Consider the following 25,474-nt stretch of genomic DNA (forward strand, 5'->3'; position numbering starts at 1 on the left):
CAGCAAAAATAAAAATTACGAATGCATGCTAAACATGGATGAGCTCAGAACACTTTAAATGACCGGATTTTATGGTGTGTAAATTATACCTCCACAAAACTGTTAAAACTATAATGGGATAAAGATTTCAACAGACCTTCCACCAAAAGAAAGACAGGAATGACGAATGTTATGATGTTAGTATTATTAATGGTTAGGTAACTTCAAATTAAATCACGAGATACCATTACATACCCACTAGAATGGCCAAAATTCAAAATACTGACAATAGCGAGTATTGGCAATAATGTGGGAAAACCCTCACACAGCACTGGGCCACTGGTTGGGGGGGGGGAGGCGGGGGAATGGAAAATGGTACAGCCAGTTCGGAAAACAGTTTGGCAGTATCTTAGAAAGTGAGAGAGATATTTACCATAGGACTCGATTATTCCACTCCTAGGTATTTATTCAAGAGAAATGAAATCACATGTTCACATAAAGATTTATAGATCAATGTTCACAGCCACTTTATTCATAATAACCCAAACTGGAGAGAGCCCAAGTGTCCACCAATAGGGGAGCGCGGGTAACAAACTGTAGTACAGTCATACAATGGAATACTACTCAGCAATAAAAAGGAACGGATTCAAGCAGTAACACTGACGCCTCTCACAGATACGCCGAGCATAACAAGCCTTACACAAACAAAGGACATACTGAATGTTTTCAGCTAATCTACGGTGACACAAGCAGATCAATCTGCCTAGGGGTGGAGGGTGGATGGGTGGGAACAGGCTGTAAAGGGGCTTGTGGTACCTTTCGAGGGGTGACGGAAATGTTCTCCATCTCGGTTGTGGTGACAGTTGCACAGGTGTCTGTATGTATCCAAACTCATTAGACTGTACACTTACAGTGAACGTTTTTGTTGTATGTAAATTATAACTTACTGGAGTTACTTTTAAAAAACTGTGAAGAAATAAATCAGATTAGAAATATACCCCCAAACTTACTGAGGAAACAGGCCTCTAAAAACTGAAAATGAGCTAACCAATCTGCCTGGCTATGTCTCCTGCAATCCTTGTTTGCAGAACTTTCATCTGTTTTCACCTGTTCTGGCAGCACTGACACATACCAGGGTCTGGCACCAGCATGAAACTGTTAACAGATGCACAGTCACATCGAGCATTTGCCAATGACTTTAATAATCTTATGCCTTGAAAGATCTGCCACAAATGCTTATTCAAGAACTGGGTTTCACACACCATGTTATTTATACGTTGGCTATGCCATGCCTCATCCCCAGCTTTTGCTAAGAATACTGAACCGTAAGCTCCGTTAAGGGCAGCAACTCTCTTTTTTCCACATCAGTGTACGTGCGGTGTCTCACACGGTGTCTCTTGCTTCTCTCCCATGTTCAGTAAGCATGTGCTAAATGAATGAACCCACACTTCAGCTCACCCCGCGTTCCAGTTCAAGTAACTCCCACACGTTCTTCTTCAGGCTGAGAAGACGTCAAGATTACCAACGTAACTCTAAGAATGAAAATCACACAAGAGCTGCTCACATACAAACAGTTACCTACAGTGGCTTTCTAGTGACTGCTGGGAGTGTAACAGAATGCTACGTCTGAATTATTAGCTGTCGCGTTTTTCGTGCCTTTCGTTCCTGCTTGCTTATGGCAACTCTCTCAGTGACTCACTGGCAGCTGCTGCTTCAGGAGGGAGATACAAGAAGCAAAACCAAGACATCTCTGCTCAACTCTGATGTCAAAGTTTTTTTTAAAGCCAAAGGAAGAAACATGAGCCCGAAAGCGAAAAGGCTTTTGATTTGTCAGAGCCGAGTTCTGGAGGCAGAAAGGGCTTTTAGCAGTCTACAAACTCTGGGGTGCAAAGTGGAAAAAAAAAAAAAATTCAAGGACCTCAGCCTGGCTGAAATAGACAGTTTGTTCTATGAACCACACAGTTGGGAAGAATGGGTAATGATATAGGAATAGTTTTCTCATTCAAAAAGAGCCGTAAGTTTGAGAAAAGAGAACTGGAGGGAATGTAGCTAGATCTTAGTTGTAAAGGTCTATGATATGCTTGGCGCTCCTCCCCAAGGGCTGACACTCCACGTGGGGGGTGTGCGAGAAAGCCGCAGGTAAAGTTGTATGCTGGCTGTACAACAGGAGCACACCCCAACAGTTAACTCAGAATCTCTGGTGTGGAGTTAAGGCTTTAATATTTTTTTAAAAACTGTCTTCCCTTCCTACCTCCCAAGTCGATCTCATCTTCAGCCAAGTTTTAAGGATTACTGACTTGCAGGGACCCCGAAGTTGAGGAATGCAATACACCTGTCTTCCCACGCTATAGCCATCTTTGCGGACAAACTCCCTGGCAATTCCACCGACTCCTTCCAACAGGGCGCTGGAGCACAGAACTCCCACACAGACACCACTGGGGACTCTCCAAGCTGGATTTGGAAGAGTCTTGGTTTTGTGAATGAGGGTCTGGTGGACAAGTTTAGCGGCTGAAGCATGGATGTGGTACAAAGTTAACTACTGCCAGAAGGCCTGAAACTCATGCAACTGTCCCCACAGGGCTCTACACAGGGGACAACTCAGACTAGAGCTATTCATCAGCACTGCTCACAGTTCCTGTTGATGACCACAAACCCACCAATCCCTAACTGTAACACGGACTCAGTTACTCAGAGTCTGTGCATCTTTACCAGAACACTGTAGTCGTAACAAAAGCCAGTGACATCTGTGAAAGCAAATAAAGAGGATTCCTTAAATCATCAACTTTTTCAAGGTATTTCCAGTCTTACTGAAAAAATTAGGAAACTCTGACTCAGTTTAGTAACAAAAGAGGACCAGCTCTGCTCATGCATAGTACCTAATTAACTTTAAGGGACCAAGGTCTTCACCAAGTTGGAATTATTAGACCTCCAAAAATTCAGCTGAGGATTAGAGTGGAAAACGAACTTCCCAGATTGATCTAGACCTATCAGTCACTGGTCGCATATGGCTCTTGAATGCTTAAAACGTGGCTATTTCCAAATACAGATGTGCTATAAATATACATCACATTTCAAAAACTGAAAAAAAGATCTAAAAATATCTCGCTGACAATTTTTATACCAATTACAAGCTAAAATGATGATAGTTTGGATATTTAAACACCCTAGGAAGGCCTTTAGCCTTTGCAATGTTTGAACTCCAACAATGGATGAACTATAAGCTGTTTGACTCCCTTGATGGATATCCTCTATCTGGATAACGAATAGCCTTAACATTTACAGATTTAATAACACTTTAATTTATAAATGAGCTACTTTAAAAGGTTCATGACATAGTTATCTGCTATTTTTCTGAAATATAAATCTGCACTGCTAACAGTATACAGTTTGTTTTCAGCTACCGAGCTACTAAATTACCAAGCCAATCAGAAAGAATTTAAGTCTTAAACTGACTTTGCTGGGAAGTTATTTTTTGGTCAGGTACTTTTTAACTCTCATAAAATAATGAACACTGAATTCATAAGTTCATGGAAAAGAACCAGAAGCATAAGGCACTATATGGCAGAATTTAACAATGCTCTTATAATTACAGCATCATTAAGGTATTGCAGAAAAAGTATTTTCACTTTATTTTACGTGAGAAGTCGAATCTTAAATCATGCAATTATATTTATGATGATAAGGGTTTTTTTGGGGTTTTTTTTGTTTTTTACATTTTAGGGCAATTCCCTCTAAGGTGTTAAGTTTCTGTTATTCTAACAGGCCTTCAATTGCCGGAATTCCTGGTCTAGGAAGTTCCAAGTTACCTACTGGTGCATCTTTGAACCAATTCAGAGAAACCTGTGAAAGTTTGGTGTCCCCACAGATATGCTGTATTAGATTAGGGAGTCTGGGAGGAGAACGGACTCCTTGAGCTAATATAATACAAGGATATCCCAGGGTTTCTGCTGCTTCTCCGGAACTAAATCTAAGCTATCAGTCCTCTCTTCCTGTCCCTCACTCAACAAAGATAATCACGAAGCACCCACTGGCAACCCACGGCCTTCCAGGAACGAATAGACCTCTTCTGGTCCTCCTCCTGCTTAGCCTAACTAACTGACCTGCCGCAAAGCATCATCCATCCTTCCTGTACACCGGCTTCTACAAATACTCTACTTCCAATAATAGCTTCTTTCTGTTGTGAGTGCCTGAGAAGACTCGCATAATGGGAAGGGTCTGGGACAAAAGGACCAGAGAGAAAACCTCATGAATGCTTCAGAATGCATCTCAGCATCTCATCACACAAACCTGGAAAAACATGGCCCTATTCCAACAGACACCTGAAGTTAAGGGGGGACGTGAGGGTGGTGTTTTGGGAGAAGTCCAACTCAACCAACCTAGATATCATTATACTTATCACGCACTTACGGACTCTTCTAACAGTGTTGGCGACATTTGTGTCTAGACAACTCCTGAACCCTAACAGCCACACACACACATACACATATACATATATTCTTTTGCCTTCTCACACCTTGCCAACTATACCTGTCTGGCTTCTCCCTCAAGGCTCTGCCTCCTATTTCAGATCCAATTTCTTTATGTTAGAGTTGGTGTTATCTCTGGCCCTCCAGGAATACTTCTGACATACTCAGCTTCCCCAAGTAGAGATAGGCTGTCTTTAAGACTCAACCCTTCACGATGTGGAGAAGGTACAGATGGAGTTGCCCTGGTCTGGTCTTTCATCCCCAACACGTAAACGATTACCGAGATGAGTTAATTTTCCTCTCTAAATTTGTAAGTTCTTCAACTTTCCTTTCCTATTGTCATTCCTTTAGTTTTGCCTCTCCTTAGCTTGCCTGAACTGCTACACATTTTCTAACAAAGTCTCTCTGCCTCTAGTTTCATTCCTCTCTAATCTGAAGAGTACATCTGTCTTTTTCCTGCTTAAGATCCTCCAATTGTAGTTTGGCACCTATATCCCTTTGTGCTTTGCCACCTGCTTACCTCTCTAGACGTAGCAGCTCCCCAGAATGTCCTGCTGGTAGGTGCTATGCTCTCTGCCTTAGGAATACCCTTCCCAAACCTCTCACTGCTCATGTCCGTTTATCCACAGCCCCTGGAGTTACGTATGATCTATTTGTCCTTAAAGATTTCGTTTCATCATTCTCTTGCCTAAGCCAGTGACCTTCCTCACTACCCCCGCTATACCTTGTGGACAAGTCTATAACAGCAATTATAATTCTTTATTATATGCCTGCTTACTTATTTGCTTCCCCCACTAAAGGTTAAGGTCTTAGAGGTTAGCTATCTTAGATTTCTGTATTTTTGGTCCCTAACAGTCCATAGAATCAAGTATGCTTAATATTAATACATAATTGCTGGGACAGTAAATCTCTAGATTTTACCAAGAAGGAAGAACAGAATCCACAATGTCTTCTTTATATACATAAGTTTCTTAAACACATCAGCTAAAGTCTAAGACATTACTCTTCTACCTTGTGAATGGAGAGAATAACAAAAATGATTTATTCATAGACGGACACAAGTATTGTTATTGTCTATAATAACCCCTAACATTATTAAGTGTTTACTGTGTGTCTGGTGCACACGTGTACCTTCCCCCCAAGCCTCACAACAACCTTGAGGTAGGCAGTAGTTTCACCTCTTTTTATAGGAAAGACAAGGCACAGAGAAGTTAAGCATCTCGCCCAATGTCAGAGAGAGAGCAAAACCAGGCAGTCTGGCTCCAGAACCCATGTCCTTAACCACTCTGCTCCAAAGCTCAATTCCTCCTGCATCATGAAAACGGGCCTTCAAAAGATTAATTACACCTCTTTTTAAAACATAAGGTAATAGTACCAAACACAATCTAAATTTTAAAAGTTATGATTACACATTGACAGACCATTCCTCCCCAAAACTTAATAGCTCTACTACAATCATATTTCAATTAAAAAATTTACAAATACGTTTCACATTAGAAATTTCAAAGTACATTTTTACTTATCTTTATGGTAATGAAGACCTCCTTGTTCATTACCGCCACAGTCGTCTCTCAAGCTATTTTAGACGTTTAACTCAATGGGTGTACAAAAATAGATGAACTGTGACATCAATTAATTCATGGTAACCTTTCAGCAATCAGATAATCCTCAATTTTATTGTAATATACTGCCAACTTCTAGACATTACACATGACAGTGGATAAACTTTCTCTTATTTTCTATTTCTATTTCTAAATAACAGGATAATTTGGCAAGATCATTTGGAAGTTTTATTTATTAAAATATTAGTAATGAACTGTTCCATTTTAGTTCAGAACATACTAATACAAGTTGTTCCTAATACACTTTCTGTATTTCTTGTGATGGATGCTATCGATATCTTATTTAACAGGAAAGTACTTTCTAATAGAGAAAAATAAGAGGTATTACAGAAGAGTCATTATTGAAATCATGAACAAAGCAATGAAGTAAATAACTATTACTGTGATTTTCTAAAGACTGATAGTCATTGCAAAGAAAGAAATTGTAATGGATTTCTGTAATAAAGATCAATACCATCATCAAATTCCAAAATCTCTTTTAATCTCCCTGTAGGGTCTGTATCATATGCACACAGGTGCCCCAAACACTACTGACTAAAATGTAACCTTTTCAAAATGCTAGCACCAGGTTCACTGGTAAGAGGGCACAGGCAGAACTGTAAGTTTATAAACATGAACCATCGGTACCTATCAATCTCAGCATATCAGATCAAAAAGGCAGGCATGAAAATTTACAATAGGAGAAATCAGTCACTTATTCTAAGACTTGGGGTCCTGACAGGTGCCTCACACAGTCTAGGGCAGAGCTAAGAAGCACAATGTTGGTTGACAGACATTACAGTATCACTTTAAAATTTTTCCTTTATTTCTGGGACGTGAGTTTATGCCATACTGCTCTCTGCTTCTCTATAAACAAGCAACCAACAATTTATCTTATTATTAGCCACTGGTCTAAAATTAACGATGGCTTAAGTATCTGAAAATATGTCATCTCCCCTAAGTATAGTAATGTTTCAGCTAAAACTTAATATTAACATATCTGGTTTTCTTCAATGCTTTTAGTTCTTTCCAGAGAATCAGCTGGACTTCAAAGATCAGGTATTTCCCATTCAACTCAAGAATTCTGTGATTTAAAAAGAACACGCAGCTTTCTAGCTTAAACACGGCATTCACAGAATACGGCCCTCGAGGTACTGCCTGGGTAGTTATTACCGAATTCAGCTGTTCCCCAATAAGAATCACTACTAGGAGTATACCAAGTAGCAACTTCCCCTAAAGAAAACCAAGGAGTAATTTAGTTTCAGAATGAAAAGATCTGGATAGAGAAGAAGTAGACAATAAAACAGATAATTTAACTATTGTTATTCACAATATAGCAAAGAAAAAAACCAGAAGTTACACACTTTGAAAAAGGGGTGTAGGGTGATAGGCCAAAGACAAAATACTGGCATGCTGGAATTTTTTTTTTTTAACTTAGAAAATATCTGTATAAGAACAAGGAACACTTCACATTTAACACATTGTCAATATGTATTGAGTTCACCTCACGACAGATCCAACTGCAAGAAAACGGCCCCAATGAACTAGAAGATTTCCCGCAACTAACAAACTGTACTCACAATTAATAAGCAACATTTACCTCTAATGCAGTTTTACAAAGTTCCCAATAATCTGATTTATATGGAAACTTCCTCTGTGGAAAAAATAAGATGGTTTGGATATTATTATCAATGCACAATATGGATATCAATCAGATAGGAAATTCAATTATTCTTGAATTTTTAGAAAGAGTTTCATGCTTTGTTCAAACGTAGTAGCTTATTGTTAAGAAATTTCCTTTCTTCAACTCTCCAAGTTAGTAAATAAAATCAGGTAATATTTACATTTAATTTACTGTCTTTTTCATTTAAAGAAATAGGTTTTAGTCTTGTTATATAATAAGTTAATTTAAACTACTGCTCTTAAACATCACTATACCCAAATGTAGAAAGTAAAATAAGCTTTGAAAAGGAACCTGCCATTTTCACAAATACATTTTTAACCTGAAATCTTTTCAAAATACATATTGCAAATACGCTGGCGGTGCTGCACGCTCAGGCATTTTGGGCTACATTCTAATACAGTGTTTAGTGGGTGAGAACTGAAACAGTATAGCGTTTAAAAGAAACATAAGACTTGCACTGAGAAACCAAAACCCATATAGCATGCAACAGTTAACAACACGGCCTTTTAAATGTTCAGCTATCACAAAAAAAGTCAGTTACAGAAGCCATTATTTATATTTCAATCACAAACACTGCTCTTAAAATACAATCTGTATCGGATTTATACCCAGATCTGAAAAACACAGATTAAGATGAGGCTTGGTCTAATTTCTCTGGCAAAAAAAGTCAAAAGTAAGAATAATCTTACTATCTCTTACATATTCTGGCAAGAACAACAAAATCCAAAAAGCCAGATCAAAGTAAACTGAGGAGTCAAAATTGGCAATAAACCCATTATGAAGAGTGGCACTAAAGTGAAATTTCAGAACATATTGCTTTTCTAAATATTAAGTGCAATCTTACTGGAAAACATGTATTTACAAAGATTCTAGAACGCTATCACCAACTTGGTGTCTAGGTTTTCGATCTTTATTTTGTCTCCGTAATATTCAGTTGTCAGTAGTTTCAAGCTACATACTTAAAGATATCTAACGTGATTTTTATAGCCTACTTACACTATTCAGTGTCCAGGTACAGATTTACAAATACTGTAAGTGACATTATGTAGAATATTATAATATTTTCCAGAGTAGCAACTTTGACTTTGAATAAAAACCAGAGTATCCGGGCTATAAAAACATTTTCTTTTCGATTTCTAAATTCTTCTTTTTAGGGAATCACTGATGGAGACTGAACTTAAAGTAAAAAAATGCTAACCTTTGTCAATTTTAACAAAAAAGGGATTGCTATAAACAGATTTTAAGTAAATACTGTTCTAGACAAATATAATAATCAAGGAGCACTCGACACAAACACTGAACTTTCGTCTAAACCACAGGAGCTTTACTGGAGCAGCGGCAGCACAGAACTCTGCGACAATCAGAGGCTGAGAGGACGGTCCAGAACAAAGAAGGAAAAGAACGTAAGCTCAAAAAATTAAAAAGTCAATGAATAACCTGTATCAGAAAATAGCTTCCAGGAGGATATTAATAGGTAATTACCACAGCCAGAGTTCAGCTCTGCCTTCAAGAATGGAAGACAACAAAAACAATTCTTACCGTAACAATATACCAGTAGTAGAAAAAAATGAATTATTCACACAGTATTCTAAGAGGCTTTTCCTGGGGTGAGTGGGTATGTGTGTATGTGTGTGAAAGCTTACAAAATTAAAAATGTGAAACAAAATGGATTCGTATTAAGATTTCATGATAACAGAAAAAAATTTAAGGAAAGACTGTTTTCCTTGAGGGAAGAGTATTTCCCACAACCGGTTTAAAAAGCACCTATGAACCCATGCTGTCCGCCGTCACAACCGAAGTTTTGGATACTTTTGTCAACTGCAGCATAACAAAAGGCATTTCACAGCATAACTTTAGGGAAAATGTTATCTGGTCTAGAATCACACAGAAAGCAACGAAAAACTCTTTTAATTGCTTCTAAAACAACAATTTTTCTGGGTAGCAGCAGTTGCTCCTGCACGTGCCCTTTCAAAAAATATGAAACAGAAGCAGAAATAGGGAAAAAATTTGAGAATAAAAGTAGCAGCATTAAATAGAAAAGCAAATACTTAAATAAAAGTTTAAAATAAGGAAACAGTACTGTGCAACTTTCAATTATACCAAGGTAAAGTGCACTGCTTAAATGTTCACTGATAACATTTTCCCTATATGTTGAAAATATGAAATCTACTTATTGGTATCTTTTTATATTAAAAAAAAAAAAAAGACATTCACTATTGTAGCCCTGATAGCTCTCTTCCAGTATTTTTTAACCATTCAGATGTATTTTGTGGGAATATTTATTCACATAATTTTGCTTAATACATTTCTTTCTATACAAGACTGAATTTAAAAGTCTCTATAACATTTTCAATTACAGTAATAACACATTAATAAATTATAAATTAACAAAATCTTCATATTTGCTTTAAAAAATCATTTATCAAACACTAACCTCCAGATTATCTGGAAAATTAAAGATGCAAATTGCTATAAATCTGGCATCCCGATTAAATTCTGATTTTTAAAAGTATATAAAATGTCCCTCAAATTATTCCAAGTTCCACTCAAGAAAATTTTATTTTACCCTTTTCATAAGTTACTAAGTTTACGATCTGCTAAACACTCTACCCAAATGTGGGAAAACTGTCTGGAGATGCAAAGCACAAAAATAATTACATGAAAAGAACAAATAAAAATACCCGTTAAAACAAAGTTATTATAGCTGGCAGCACTTAAAATTGGTAATTTGTATTTTTTAAAAAGTTGCATAGCTGCAAGATGATTCATTACTGATTAACTACGGAGCAGTTTTACTTAAGAGGAAATAATACACTTAATAAATCGCAATTCAACAGACAATCTTAGATTTAGGTCATTAAAATGTAATTATGTAACTTGATTTTTACTCTTTGGACTGCATTCTGGTACTGTTACACCTTTAATTTCAACTATTAACATATTTTAGCTCTCCTATGTAGAAGTCTATTTTCCACTCCTGGGGGGGAAAATAGAAGAACTTGAGATCATGGTCTACATTCAGACAATGTTTTACTGCTTGATTACATTTCTTGGTTTCACATTTAAGACTTTAATTTATAAGAAGTACATTATGTGGTCTTCAGTTTAAGAACAGATGAATGCAGAAACATCGTGCTGGGGAAAATAAAGCGACCCCCAACCAAAAAGCAAGTCAAAACACAACCAGTTGCGCGGCTCTACAGAACTTGATAAAATCAACTTCTAAATCAGTTAACTTTGGCGTCTGAATACAAAATGTTTATCAGTGTTACCTATGTAGATGACTATTAAGGGATGTGCAGCATTTTCAAAATCCCTGTGTGTCCTTTATATGCATGTTTGGTACACGGAGTTCTGTGGCAACCGTCCTCTCTTCAGCAGGGTTACCCCCCTGTGTGATTGTCCATCTCTGCATTACCAAGTCTCACAGAACTCAGATTTCTGGCTGAGTATGTTTTGTTTTGCTTTTTCCAGAGACAGATCCTCATATCCTCTCAGTTTTTCAAGCATCTTGGAAAGACAAGAAAACCTGTGTGGAAGCAGATGCATTAGGTTTCAGCAGTGGTCCGTAATACTAACACAAGATACAACACCCATTTCCCCAGGAACGCTGCTTTAGTTGCTATACATTTTCATACACTATTCTAAAAACCCCTAAAATTAGTGTTCTGTAAAGGAACAGATAAAGGACAGAAGGACCAATTAAAGCTTAAAACAGTCACAGAAAATAGCCACCACATAACAGTCATTCTCCCTCCACAAGAAAGATCACGCCAGAGTACAGAAAACACACAACACGCAACACCTACACACCTATTAATCCTTCCCCAAATAACTAACAACCTCCAATAAAAACGGTAAACAATTTCCTAACTAATCCAAACCTTAGATTGTCATGTATATCTATTTTGGGCTGTCCACTAAATTCTTAAGCTGAAGAACATCAGAAATGCTGTACATGCTGCTTTATGGTGTCTTCTTTTTTTTTTTTTTTAACACGTTTTAACAAAAGGGGCGCCTGGGTGGCTCAGTTGGTTAGGGGTCTGCCTTGGGCTCAGGTCATGATCTCCAGGTCCTGGGATCGAGCCCTGCATCAGCCCTGCATCGAGCTCCTTGCTCAGCGGGGAGCCTGCTTCTCCCTCTGTCTGCGGCTCCCCCTGCTTGTGCTCTCTCTCTCAGACAAATAAATAAAATTTTTTTTTAAAAAAATAAATGTTTTAACAACAACAAATCCTCTTCACCCACATGCTTAATGAGACAGCAAAAGGGATGGGAGGAATGTATCGTCTGACAAATAAGAACAGTCAGAACTGAAGCAAAAATTTGAGTTAAGATATTCCATGTCTGTACATTTGTAAAAACGACTTTTCAAGACTCACAGAGACAAGATTCCACTGATTCATAGAATTTGTAAGGGCAGCTGCCACCAAACTAAGGTTCTATGTACAAAAAAAAATCAAAAAAAGATAACACTGATACATAAAGTAAGGAAACTGAAATGCTGTTTAAAACCAACATGCATATTGACTGTGAGAGGAGACGCATGTTCCTTATACCCCATAAGCTCATTGTAACACTAAAGGAAAAATTTAGCTGATCGGATCATGAAACACACACATTTTTATGACCATAAAATCCCACCTCACATAAACAAGTTTATTGCCTCTGAAAGACACATATTACCTATAGGTGAAAACTTCAGACATATTACCTTGGTATGTAAAATACTAAGATAAAAATTTCATTTTATTAGCATGAATTTTTAGTACTTCTCTTTAAATGCTTCTATAATTTTAGCCATACTTTTAGTTTATTGGCCCAGACATAAGGTTACACTGAAGATATTCCAAAGCATCCCCCTCTTCAAACCTGTTCGCTGTGAGATAAAAACATAGCTGCACATATACTCAAAACATCACCCCATCGCCACTCTTCTTTTACACAGAAATCTTATCCCAACTCATACTTCCAGCGTGTCAAGGTCTGATCTCAATCACCTCATGGGAAAAGGTTCAAAAGCTGAGTCTTCTCGTACCCTCCAGCTTCCCAAGGCGTTCCCATTTCCCACGCAGAACCCTACTATAATTGCGACAGAGGTCTCACTTCGTGCTGCCATCTTACTTGGTCGCTATAACGGCTATTCGGTGACCTCAAATCTCCTCTGTCAATACTCTAATCTGCTGCTATTAAATTATCCTCATCAAGGGCAATGATCTGTTCCAGTTTCCTGTCTTTAGTCTTAGCCATTGAAAAAAGACTGTTGGCAGTTACTGGCTTAGGTCTCTGAACAGAGAGGCTCCAACTCCTGAAACAATTCCAGGATCGGCTAAGATGTTCTGCCTGAATGTAAAAACCCAATGCTGTATGTCATTTCTGCAAGTCTTCTCATAAAAAGCTTTTCATATATATGAAGGTATCAATTAAATTAACTATTTTTTTCAAAGCTAAATGAGGTCATTTAACTCACTTCATGGAATATGGAAAAAAGCAATAGTCAAGTGAGTTTATCATTCAATTCACTGAACATTTTCAGATAATGCAGGATAATGAATAAGCTAAGTCAGCAGAGCACAATAAATTCTGTATTTGGTTTAAAATTCATTTTTTTTCTTTTTTCCTCCTACTGTACAGAGAGGCACCATATAACATGGTGCAAGACTAAACTGAATGAATGAGTACACGATGCAACTTTTTGAAGAAAATGCTCCTACCTAATTACACCAAAACAGCAAAGAACACAACCTTTGCAGCCAATATGCCTGGGTTCAAATCCCAGTTCTGCCAAGGAACTAGCGTGACAAGTTCCGTAACCTCTCTGTAACTCTGCTTCCTCATCTGTATAATGGGAAAAAGAACAGCAAGAGTCCTGAGCTCAAAGGGTGGCTACAACAATTAGCTGAGTTATTAATAGATGTAAAATACTCAGAACAATGCCTGGCACATAATAACGTGACATAAATGTTAACTAATTATTATGATTAGAATTATAATATTATATTGCATTACCTAAGAACATACCTGTCAAGTTTGGAATAAGAGTACAGAATTTGATTCTGCTTCCTAACGCGTGCCTTGGACTATTACGCATACTGCTTCTTGACATCGTGAAATTAATTACTTTGGCCCTCAGATTTCTTAGTGGTAAAACAGGGTAACAGGTACCAATATGTACATATGTGTAGCACATGTATGAAGTTTATACCAACCATATCCTTCATGGGTTTCAATACTAAACTAAAATTAAATGTGTCTTAAAGTACCAAGAATGCAGAAGTTAGTCAATATTATGACTTTCTTCAGGAATTGATAAAGTTGTTTTCTATGTATCTTTTCATGTGAGTTTTTTACATGGTAACTTAACTCAATGTCTGGGACAAACACACATACACACGCTTCAATGAATGAATGAATGAAAATGGTGGCTGAGAAAAGTATAACTCAGGTAACAAGTTCAAAAGCAATTAAAACAGAAAAATGGAGAATTACCTATAAAACAGGAAGCAGATGCTTAATCTGAAGGATGCTCAGGGCAAGATCTATTTACTTCAAACCATTCATCTATGCAGCTAGAAAAGAACAAAACCAGAAAAGCTGAAACCCTTTTGAATTACTGATATCATGACAGCCATAATTCTTACTTCTTGACCTTAATATGTATTTACAGAAAAAAAAAACATTTTAAATGAGCATATCTGGCATAAGTAAAATTATGATAAGTATCTGTTTATCACATTTGGTTTTGTTTTGTTTTTTGTAATCTCTACACCCAACATGGGGCTTAAATTAAACTCATGACCCTAAGATCGAGTGGCATGCTCTTTGAACTGAGCCAGCCAGGCATCCCACATTTTGGTTATTCAAAGCAGTTAAGGGAATAACCTTTGTAAAATTATGCTATAAAATACTTTAAAGTTTAAACAGAACAACCATTACCAAAAGAGAACCTGAAGAACTATCAGTTTACCAGTATTCAAAATTGAGAGACAAATCTGGACAGGTATTTTTCTCTTCAAAATAATTCATTCATGCAATTATCAATCTGTTCGTGTACCTACCAGTATAATCAAAAACAGCTTTTAAATTCTAATTCTTGGCAGTACTGCATCTTTTAAAAGACTGTATTTCAATACTCAGATATAAATATAGCCTTTTATTTTAATTCTATCCCACTCTACAATACATATACACACACAAATAAATACACTATCACCCAACTGCATTTATAAAGTATTTCGTGATTTTATTAGAAGTTAAATATTAGGGTGCATAGAATTATCCTCATTGTGGATCTGTTCTGTTCAATGCAGTAGCCACAAGCCACATCTGGCTATTTAAATTATGATTAAATAAAAGAAAAATGCAGTTCCTCGGTCACACTACCACACTGCAAGTGCTCAAAAGCCACACGTGTGGCTTTTGGCCATTCTACTAGACAGCACATTTTCATCACTGCAGAAACTTCTAGTTCACTGTGCTAAATGGCAAGGCCTTGGTAAGGTTAAGTAACTTGTCCAACAGCTAGGAAGTTACCCAAGCAGAATTCTAACTGCTCAACATTCTCATTGTTGACACATGTCAAATTTGCATATGCCACGATGTTAGAAGGCTTGGCTAATATGCTTACAGACAAAATTATTGTGTGTCATTCTCATATCCTGATAGGATAGTTTGGTGGGTAAAAATAATGGATGAAATTAAAAGGAAAAAAGTTTGAAATACTGTGAGAGTTACCAAAACGTGACACAGAGACACGAAGTATGCAAACGCTATTGGGAAAACAGTGCCAACAGGCTCGCTCTATGCAGGGGTGTGAGATACCTTAAATTTGTTTAAAAAGGAAAAGAAAAAAAGGGCTGCGTCTGTGAAACGCAATAAGATGAGGCACAATGAAACCAGGTATACCTACACCGTATGCTCCCACGGCCTGCTTCCACATATACTTTCACCTGTTTCCATTTGATGGCGCAAACACTAATGTGCTGAGAGATATTCTCTATGAACGAGCAAGAAGATCATCTCGTTACACTGTCATGTTCTTCCACTTACCAGCTGCAATGAGCTAACTGCATTACGGAAAGCTGCTGAAGGAGAAGCTGGTTTCAGATACCAGACCGACAATCTGTTGTTACGTGTACTGAAAAAAACAGTCTGAGGTCTAGTTTTTACTTTTTCACAGTATCGTGATGCCAAAAAGTTTTACATTTTAATACAGTTAAATTTATCAGCTTTTCTTTTAAGCTCTTATGGGGGGAGGTATCTTAGCCCTAAACATATTTCTTACCAAGAGGTCAAGAACATTTCTCTCCATTCTTTCTGACACTTTTAAAGATTTTGATATCCACAGGCACATGTTTAGTCAATTGGGAACCGATTCTTATTTCAACTATAAAATAAGGATTTGACTATTTTTCTACATCAATAACCAACTGACCTCAGTACCATTCCCTGACGTGTTCATTCTTTCTCTACTGCTGTAATATCACCTCTGCCAAATCAGTATTTTATTCATTTACTCAACAAATATTTACATAGTATCCACTATGTGCAAGCACTTTCTAAAATTTAACTCATTTTAAACCTCCTAACAACTCTATGCAGTTGGTACTATCGCCTCGTTTCATAGACTGAGGGAGGGAAAAACTAAGCACAACTTGACCAAGATCACACAATGAATTAGTGGAGGGGCTGGGATTTGAATCTTGGGAGGAAGGCTTAACTCCCAAGAACCCATGCTTTTAACCCCTAAGCTCTGCTGTCTCTCATATACGCAGAAGGGTTTATGGACTCTATTCCTATGCCCTTTCCACACTTAATAGTCTTATAATGTGTTTGTACAGGGCAAGTCCCCGCAGCATACTTCGTAAGTATGACTGTTCTTGCCAAATGGACTCTTCGGTCCATGCATATTTTAGAATCCGCTTATAAAATTACATTAAAAACTAGCCGAGATTTGAATGGGACAGTATTAACTATATAATTTGGGGTTAAGTAACATCTTTATGACATGGAGTCTTCCTATCCCCAAGATGGTATACCTCAAATTTTAGATCTTCTATATCTTTCAGCGAAGTTTTAAAATCTTGAGTATCTTTTGTAGGATGTATTTTTTTTTAAAGATTTTATTTATTTATTTGACAGAGAGAGAGACAGCCAGCGAGACAGGGAACACAAGCAGGGGGAGTGGGAGAGGAAGAAGCAGGCTCTCAGCAGAAGAGGGAGCCCAATGAGGGGCTCAATGCGGGGCTCGATCCCAGGACCCTGGGACCACGCCCTGAGCTGAAGGCAGACACTTAAGGACTGAGCCACCCAGGGATCCCTGTAGGATGTATTTTTTTTTTTAAAGATTTTATTTATTTATTTGACAGAGATAGAGACAGCCAGCGAGAGAGGGAACACAAGCAGGGGGAGTGGGAGAGGAAGAAGCAGGCTCATAGCAGAGGAGCCTGATGTGGGGCTCGATCCCATAACGCCGGGATCACGCCCTGAGCTGAAGGCAGACGCTTAACCGCTGTGCCACCCAGGCGCCCCTGNAGGATGTAGTCTTTTTTTTTTTTTTTTTAAAGATTTTATTTATTTTGACAGAGAGAGACAGCCAGCGAGAGAGGGAACATAAGCAGGGGGAGTGGGAGAGGAAGAAGTAGGCTCCCAGCGGAGGAGCCCGATGTGGGACTCGATCCTGGAACACCAGGACCACGCCCGGAGCCGAAGGCAGCCGCCCAACGACTGCGCCACCCAGGCACCCCTGTAGGATGTATTCTTAACACAGCTTTCAGCTGTTGTAGGTTTTGTGGCTGCTACTGTTATTATTCTATTTTTTAAAAAGTTATGTTTTCTTTTTCTTACTGGGATATGAATGCAACAAACTTTCATGTTTAGCTCCTATCTGGCAACCCTAAGTTCTTAATCCTTTTTTTTTTTTTTTTTTAAAGAAAGATCAACAGAGAGAGCACCCACATATGTGTGCAGAGGGGGAGGGATAGAGAGAGAGAATCTTAAGCAGGCTCCATCTCAGGGAGGCCTGTTCTCCTGACCCGGAGATCATGACCTGAGCCAAAATCAAGAGTTGGATGCTTAACTGACTGAGCCACCCAAGCGCCCCAGTTCTTACTAATTTTTTTCTAAAGATTTTATTTATTTATTTGAGAGAGACAGAGAAAGCGAGCAATCGAGTGAGCATGAGTAAGGGGAGGGGCAGAGGGAGAGCCCTATGAGTGGGGAGCCCAACACGGGGCCCTGAGATCATGACCTCAGCTGAAGTCAGACACCTAAGCAACTGAGCCACCCAGGCACCCCTCTTATTAATTTTAATAATTTACCTAATATCTATTCTTTGCCTTTGTTTTGAAATCATTAATTAGTAAGTATAAAGTTTTACTGAATGTTTTCTTACATTTATTGAGATGATATGGTCATTCCCCTTTGTTAATGTGGTATACTACACATGTAAATTTTCTAATCTTACAGTGCCTTTACATTCCTAGCATAAATCCAATTTCGTCAGGAGGCATTATTCAGATAAATACTGATGAATTGGTTTGCTAATATGTTTTTGGATTTTTTGCATTATGTTCATAAATAAGAGTGCCTTCTAATTTACTTTCCTATACTTGCCTTGTCTGGTTCTATTTATTTTTTTTTTTAAGATTTTATTTGACAGAGAGAGAGGGAGAGAACACAAGCAGGGAGAGCAGCAGCAGACTCCCTGCTGAACAGGGAGCCGGATGTGGAACTCGATCCCAGGACCCTGGGATCATGACCTGGGCCGAAGGCAGACGCTTAACCAACTGAGCCGCCAGGTGTCCCACCTTGTCTGATTTTAGTATCAAGTTTATACTACTTTCATAAATTAAGTGGCAGAACCTAGTCTTTTCCTACCATTTGGGGTGTTCACACTTGTTAACATGGTGGTCTTTGGATGTCTGGTAGAACCTGCTGTCAAACTCTCCTAGTGGCCTGTTTTTAGGGTTTTGGGTCTTGTTTTAATTTTTAGTATTTGTTGTTTTTCAAGGTTTGTCTTAGTAACTACTTAGAATAGTTATTAGTCAACTCAAGTTTTCTATTTCTTTTTGAATCATTTTGGTAATTACTACTATCATAATATATAATTAATAATATTTATATATTCTATAAAATAATGTATAATGAATTAGAAACATAATATTCTTGAGGAAATTGCCTATTTTGTTTATATTTTTAAATCAAAGAGTAAAATTTTTCACAAAATTTTCCAATTATTTTTAATTTCTACTGTGTCTGAAGTTATGTGTCATTCCTATACTGTTCATTTTTTACTTCTAGAGACAATCCTGACAGAGGCCTATCTATTTTATTCATCTTTAAAGAAACAATTTTTGGCTTTGTTGGTCTGTACTCTATTGTGTGTAATTTTTTTATTTCATTATTTTCTTCTCTCACCTTTATTATTTTTTGCTTTATTTTATGTTTATTCATTTTTCTAATTTATTAAGGAAGAACTTGTTTAAGTTTTAAGAAGACTTTCTTTCCACTCTAACATAAGCCTTCCAAGGATCACCCTAGAAAATGTCAAAAGGGTTTTTCATTATTATTCAGTCTGAGTATTTCTAAGCTCCATTCCGATTTCTTCTTTTTGGGGGGTGGGGAGAGAATCCTAAGAAGGCTCCACTCCCAGTGCGGAGCCCAACAGGGAGCTTTATCTCTGGACCCTGAGATCATGACCTGAACTGAAATCAAGAGTCAGAAACTAAGCCAACGGAGCCACCCAGATACCCCTCCATTATATTTCTTCTTTAATCTACAAATTACTTAGAAGTATGTGTGAAGATTATTCATCTTTTATTACTGACATATAACTGGCCAGAGAACAGCTAGCTTTCTGTATGGCACCAATGTTTTGTAGTTTGCGGAAACTTGCCTTATGGCCAGTACACCATCAACTTCTGTATACTTCACGTGTGCTTGAAAAGAAAATGTACTAATTGCCAGGTGCAGATACACATACATCCATTAGACAAACCTGTTAACTGTATTGCTTTATTGTTCTAGGTCTTGACTCACGTTGTGTTTATCTGCTTGACTTAATGAGAACTATGTTGAAATTTTCCATTATCATGACATTTCTGTCCATTTTTTCTGACAGTTCTATAAATACTTTACCTTGAGACTATGTTCTTAGGTTCACCAAAAACTGAATTTTATATACCTTTATCATATCGTACTAGTAATGTTTTTGTTAAAATTTATTTTGTCCGATATTAATTTAGCTTTTTCAGTTTGCTCGTTAATATTGACCCGGACATAATTTTCTATTCCTTCACTTTCACATTTTTCTATGTTCTTATGTTTAAGTGTGCTGCTTGGCGACATCATATCCCAATCTTTCAGTCTGCTTTCAACTGATGAGGTTTATTTAGATTTATTAAAATTACTGATACTGAGTTTTGCCTCCTTATTTTGTATTATTTATAGTGTTCTCTATGCTTTTCCCCACCCCCGCCTTTAAATAAAATTCTACCTTCTTCCTTTTATGGGTCTGAAATTTTATAGTTTTCTATTTTTTTCTGTTTACCATAAATAATTTTTTTACCTAAAAATTTTCCTGTGTTGCTCTGAAGCCAAGAATACTTACGGGACTCTAGATGGGTGTTGGAGCCAAACGGAGGGGGCTAAAATCTCAGCCCTTCCATTTACTAGCCATGTGACCATGGGAGAGATCTCCTGTGGTCCCTTGGCTTATTCTCTCAATTATAATATGAGGTTGTTACAAGGTTTACATGAGATAACCTAGCTAAGCTGGTATGGACAATACCTGGGTAACAGAAGATGTTTAACACATGGTAGATTTTTGGATACAAACAGATTTGGGCTTAAATCTTAGTTCTAGCAGGTAAAAAGGCTGTTATTTTTTTAAGAAACGGGGGGGGGGGGAGCTTCAATTAGGAAGAAAACTTTTCAGCCCTAAGGACAATGTTTCAAATTTTGAGAACCATCTCTTGCTCTACTATCTACTTGGTTACATAAAAAGAAACTTACCCTTTATGATATATGCATAGACAAGGCAGTCGTGCTATAGTATCTCCCTGCTGCAATTCTTCAAGGCATATTGCACATTCCCCAGCATCTTTACTCAGTACATCCTCTGAGGAAAGAGAAAATGAATTCAGGACGATAAAACTGAAAGAAGAATTATGGGAACACAATTTATAGAGAGTGGTGACTGGCATATTTTGTAAGAAATACATACAACTCAGCACCTGTATTTGATATACTACTCATGAGTCAGTGAATAATATTTACCTTTACTTATAGACAGCATCTTATTTCCATTTACATTTCTTGAGGCATTACAGTAAGAACAGTGCAGAATCCTCCGACTTGCAAAGGATTTTGCCATAAAACTTCATCAGCAAGTCACTTATTTGCAATTTGGAATTCATTTTCCTTCTCTTACTAATCAATATTAACTTGATGCCCAAGATAGTTCAAAGAAAAAACTTAGAGTGTAATGTAGCTGAAAAGACATGAAAATACTATTATGGTTTTAAAAAATTCTAAAGTAACAAAATTGGGTAAGTCAAAGAAATCACCCTGAATACGGGGCTTCTTAAAAAGGTCTGCTTAACTCAAGAAAATCCGAAGTTGGATTAAAGTTTTGTGTAGATTCTGAAAGGGACTTTGGGAACTTGAGGATTTCAGACGTGCAACAATTCTTCTTAATCCTTTTCCAGAACAATGCCCGGCCGACACCAGGCAGCAATTAAACTGGCTTCCAGAGGGCCCTGCAGAGTGTTTAAAATACTGCTACTTTAAAACCCTTTACAAAGAGAAAATTCCTTTAGATGGAAAGAAAAGGTTCCTTCAAATTGATGTTTCTATACTGAAAATTTAAATATTTTATTAATGTTAAAGCTTAATTTTTAAAAGGATCTTGCCTAAAACAGAGTATGTTAGCCAGATAAAATGACGAAGAACTAAAACATGCCACTGTTAGGGAGTATGGAGAAACTGCCAAATGTATGAGAATGTATACTCAGTAAGTGTACAGAATGGAAAACTAAAGCAGGAACACATAATACGAATTTATGCCACCAATAACTAAATTACTGTCTGTAGAAATAAAAATCAAATAGGCTGAAGAGAAAAGACTATACCAATCTCTATCTAAATGCTGAAAGACAGTGCAAGGTAGGGAAGTTCCTAAAATTATTTGCCTGGTCCCACACCTCTTATAAAAACCAACGAATTTAATTGTGCACATATCTGTAATCGTTCCTTGTAGAAAAATTCATTCTCTAAGAAGTAGTTCGCCCTTCAATTATTCATTTTGAGACAGCACATTAAGAGGAAACACAGACTCTACTGGGTCTATACCAGCAGACAGATGATCTACCCCCAAGGCTGGAGGGGGTAACAGGGCAACCTCTGCGGAAAAATGCCTTGGCAAGAAAAGTTCATGTATTCAGAATCTAGGGAATATGGTTGAGATGATTTTAGCTAACTACCAGGTAGTTCACGAGCTGATATATCACAGAGACTTGACTAGGATAAGTAAAGCTGGGTAAATGGAAAATGCTCTCATTAGCACCCCCCTCCCAGTGCCTTATCCCCATTTTCCTCTTCTTCATCTTGGAGGTCCCACCCACTACCTTCACTACACCCGCTCCAACCCTAACCCCAAGTCTCTCCTTCCTTCTCTTGCTCTCCATTTTTTTCCTTTTTGTTCTGGATAGCTTCCCACAGGTGGGAAACCAGTTTAATGTAAAACAAACAAACAAACAAACAAAAACCTCATCAGTCACTTGGTATACTGGAACCCACAAAAGGAGGCCACTCCAGCGGCCCCACCCATGTCACAAATCTAAACCTAAATCATCCTGCACTTACGGAAAACACCTCACTATCAAGGCAACCTAACACCAGTCACAATCCTCCAACTTGGCTTTAGCTAGCTTATGTTACCCTAGAAAACAGGACCTTCTAGCCAATCCTGCCCTGTTTCAGGCTGCCTCTTCTAACATTATATAAAAGCCACTCTTGAGAAAATACCTTCAGAAGTGCCCTTCAGGCACTGGACTCCCTCAATCTGTGGATTATTTCCCCTTGAATAAAGTACATCAAACCCGTTACTGAAGTGTTTTAGTTTTGCCATTTGACAGTAGGATGATGGCAGTGAGAGGACGTGAAGGAGACACTGAAAGATCTTAGTAAAGGTCTGTAACTTCAAATAATATGGTATATTCTCACAGCATTGATTTCTTTCACCGCAAAGACATATCACATCGTAACAATGAGTCTGAGTTCTATGACAAACTTCAAAAAACTCAACAATCACTTTTTACCAAGCCTAACACATCAATGATTATAACATGTACCATTAGTTTACACATAAGTAAAACAAAAAGATCCCACATTAAAATGACACAAATCAACTTGAAGATGCATCCCATTTTCCAGAGCTGTTAAAGTACGAAAAGGAAGTGTATCTTAGAATTGGTGAAATATGATATCACATTTTCTACCTTTTGAAATACATTAATAATGCATCTAGATGTAAGTCAAAATGAACCATATAATCTCCATTATCTTATATTAAGAAAATGAGATGGGCCAGCTTTTAAAAAATAAAGAAAAAGCATTGCCATATTTTTGCCATATACTACTATGTAACAGACTGTTAGCACCAAATGAAAAGAACTAGAAATCATTAGGTATAAGCTTCTGAATGCATTGTTCACAGAAAAATAAGTGGCTTAATACTTTTATGGTAACCTATGACTAGGTCTCAATTCTTTATTACAATAGGTTTTAAAAATCTTTGAGCTGGGAAAATTTTAGTATCTTGAAGGCCTTGGTTTTATCCTGTTCTTAAGTAAATGTATTTATGGTACAACAAAGACAAATATAATCTGCATATAATTAGCATAATGATCTTTATTTTAAGAATATAATGTTATGCTTTGCAGATACTAAGTTAAAAAAATCATTTTAGTTTAATCTAAAATGCCGTATTAAAGTCGGCCATTTAATCATAAGCTCCCGAAGCCCTAGTAGTGAAAAATAATCAGAACTATATATTCTATAACTATATATAGAATTATATATATTATTATATATAATATATATATAATCTACAACTATATATATATGTTAAGAAAGGTACACCTATATACAAGAACATCCCAAGCAAATGTCACTGCAGAAGTAGCCTCTATTCACTGTAAATAGTTTCTAGTGAAAGGATCTCTGCTTGGAAAACTAAAAGGTAATGTTAACATATTATAGCCACTATTCAACTGCATTTTGATAAGAAACACTGAGTCAAAAGGCAGTTCATTCAGCGCAAAACCCCAGTTACTATCTGAAATAGCAAATGCCTGATTTCAAATGTGAAAATTCACTATGCAACACACTTCATTTTTGCCTACGTGGGGGTTTGCTAGGATATTTCCCACTCCCATCCCATTATGACACTGTCCTTCCATTCAAAGGAAAGTTTCGAGCCTGGTAATCGGAAACATTCAGAGTTAAATATGGTTGGGAAAAACCACTAAATCCAGGATACCGAAGCATCTTCAAGACAGCTGGGGAAAAAATGTGAAAAATCTTTAGCCAAGCAATTGAAAACAGTCACAAAGATACTACTATAAGCAATACGGAGTCAACATTTTAGGACTGCAATACATCAACGGCAGACTACTAATAGCCAAAATTGTTATTAGAAAAGCAGAGGAAGGAACACTAAGAGATTTATTTAGCTTCCATAGTTAGCTAGTCTGGCTGGATTCCTGCTCTCCACAAGCACTTACAAACGGAGAGGCACTAAAGATGGTGCATAGGAAACTCAACCTTTATTGCTTTTTCAAGTGTTGCTGATGTCCTACCTAACAGTCGGAACACTAAAAGTTAAATCAGTGTACTGTTTATCAGCCTCATTTTTTGTCTTATTCATATGGCGTATGCATTAATTTAGATGTACTGATACAAGAAAAGAAGAATTAAACCTGGAAGGGAGCAATGATTTCTAACCAGAGGTGGGCACCAGAATCACCTGGGTAGGCATTCTGTCTCAATACAGAAGACAATAAATTACATGTATGTGGGCTCCATCCCTAGAGATTCTGGGATATACGCCTGCCTCAGAAACACAACTGCTATCAAACAGCTGTTGAAGTAGAGCGTAGGATTTAAAACTGAAAACTTAATAGGAATTTCCACGCTTTCAGTTAGCTATTCAACCTCCGAAATGTTGGTCAACTTTGAGTTTTCTTTTACTCTGCTTTAATATTAGTATAATAAAGATACTCAAAATATTACAGAGACGAAATTTTAAAGAATGATGTGAAAAAACCTTTGTAAGTTATCAAGACATTATACAAAATACTTGTTTTTATTACCATTGTTATCAGAAAGTACTTTTCAGACTTCTTCAAAAACAAAGTTGGTCATTTTTCTATCTCTTTTTCTCCTTATCCTGGTATTCTAGTTGTTTCAACTTCACACGATGTCATGCATAATCCCATGGCCACCAGAAACTTCTACAGGATACTCTTGACCTAACCATTCCTAGAGACCTATTATAGTTTCCAGGGTGGGAACAAGTCCATGAAACAACATCGCCTAATTTTTAAACGTTTTGGCTTTATTCTATATTTAAAAGTACTATAAATGTCCCTTCTGTTATAAATTTTTACATACAGTTAGTGTTATTTATTAATCCTCTGAGGTAACTAATGCTACCTCTTTGTTACAGAAAGGAAACTGAGGCT

The 25,474-nt window shown here is 37.2% G+C and overlaps 1 protein-coding gene across 1 annotated transcript in view; it reads right to left on the reverse strand.

The window, feature by feature from the left end:
• Window positions 1–430: 430 nt before the first annotated feature.
• The window catches only part of ZNRF2 (zinc and ring finger 2), a 108,769-nt gene continuing 83,725 nt past the window's right edge, over window positions 431–25,474 (reverse strand). The window contains exons 3-5 of the mRNA XM_040644128.1: window positions 20,742–20,847; window positions 14,217–14,296; window positions 431–11,259 (exon numbers count right to left, since the gene is read on the reverse strand). Of these exons, the coding sequence (XP_040500062.1) occupies window positions 14,239–14,296; window positions 20,742–20,847 (164 nt within the window). The 3' untranslated portion in view covers window positions 431–11,259; window positions 14,217–14,238. The remainder of the gene's footprint in view (window positions 11,260–14,216; window positions 14,297–20,741; window positions 20,848–25,474) is intronic.

This window comes from Ursus maritimus, unplaced genomic scaffold, assembly GCF_017311325.1.
Source record: "Ursus maritimus isolate PB19 unplaced genomic scaffold, ASM1731132v1 scaffold_3, whole genome shotgun sequence".
Lineage (NCBI taxonomy): Eukaryota > Metazoa > Chordata > Mammalia > Carnivora > Ursidae > Ursus > Ursus maritimus.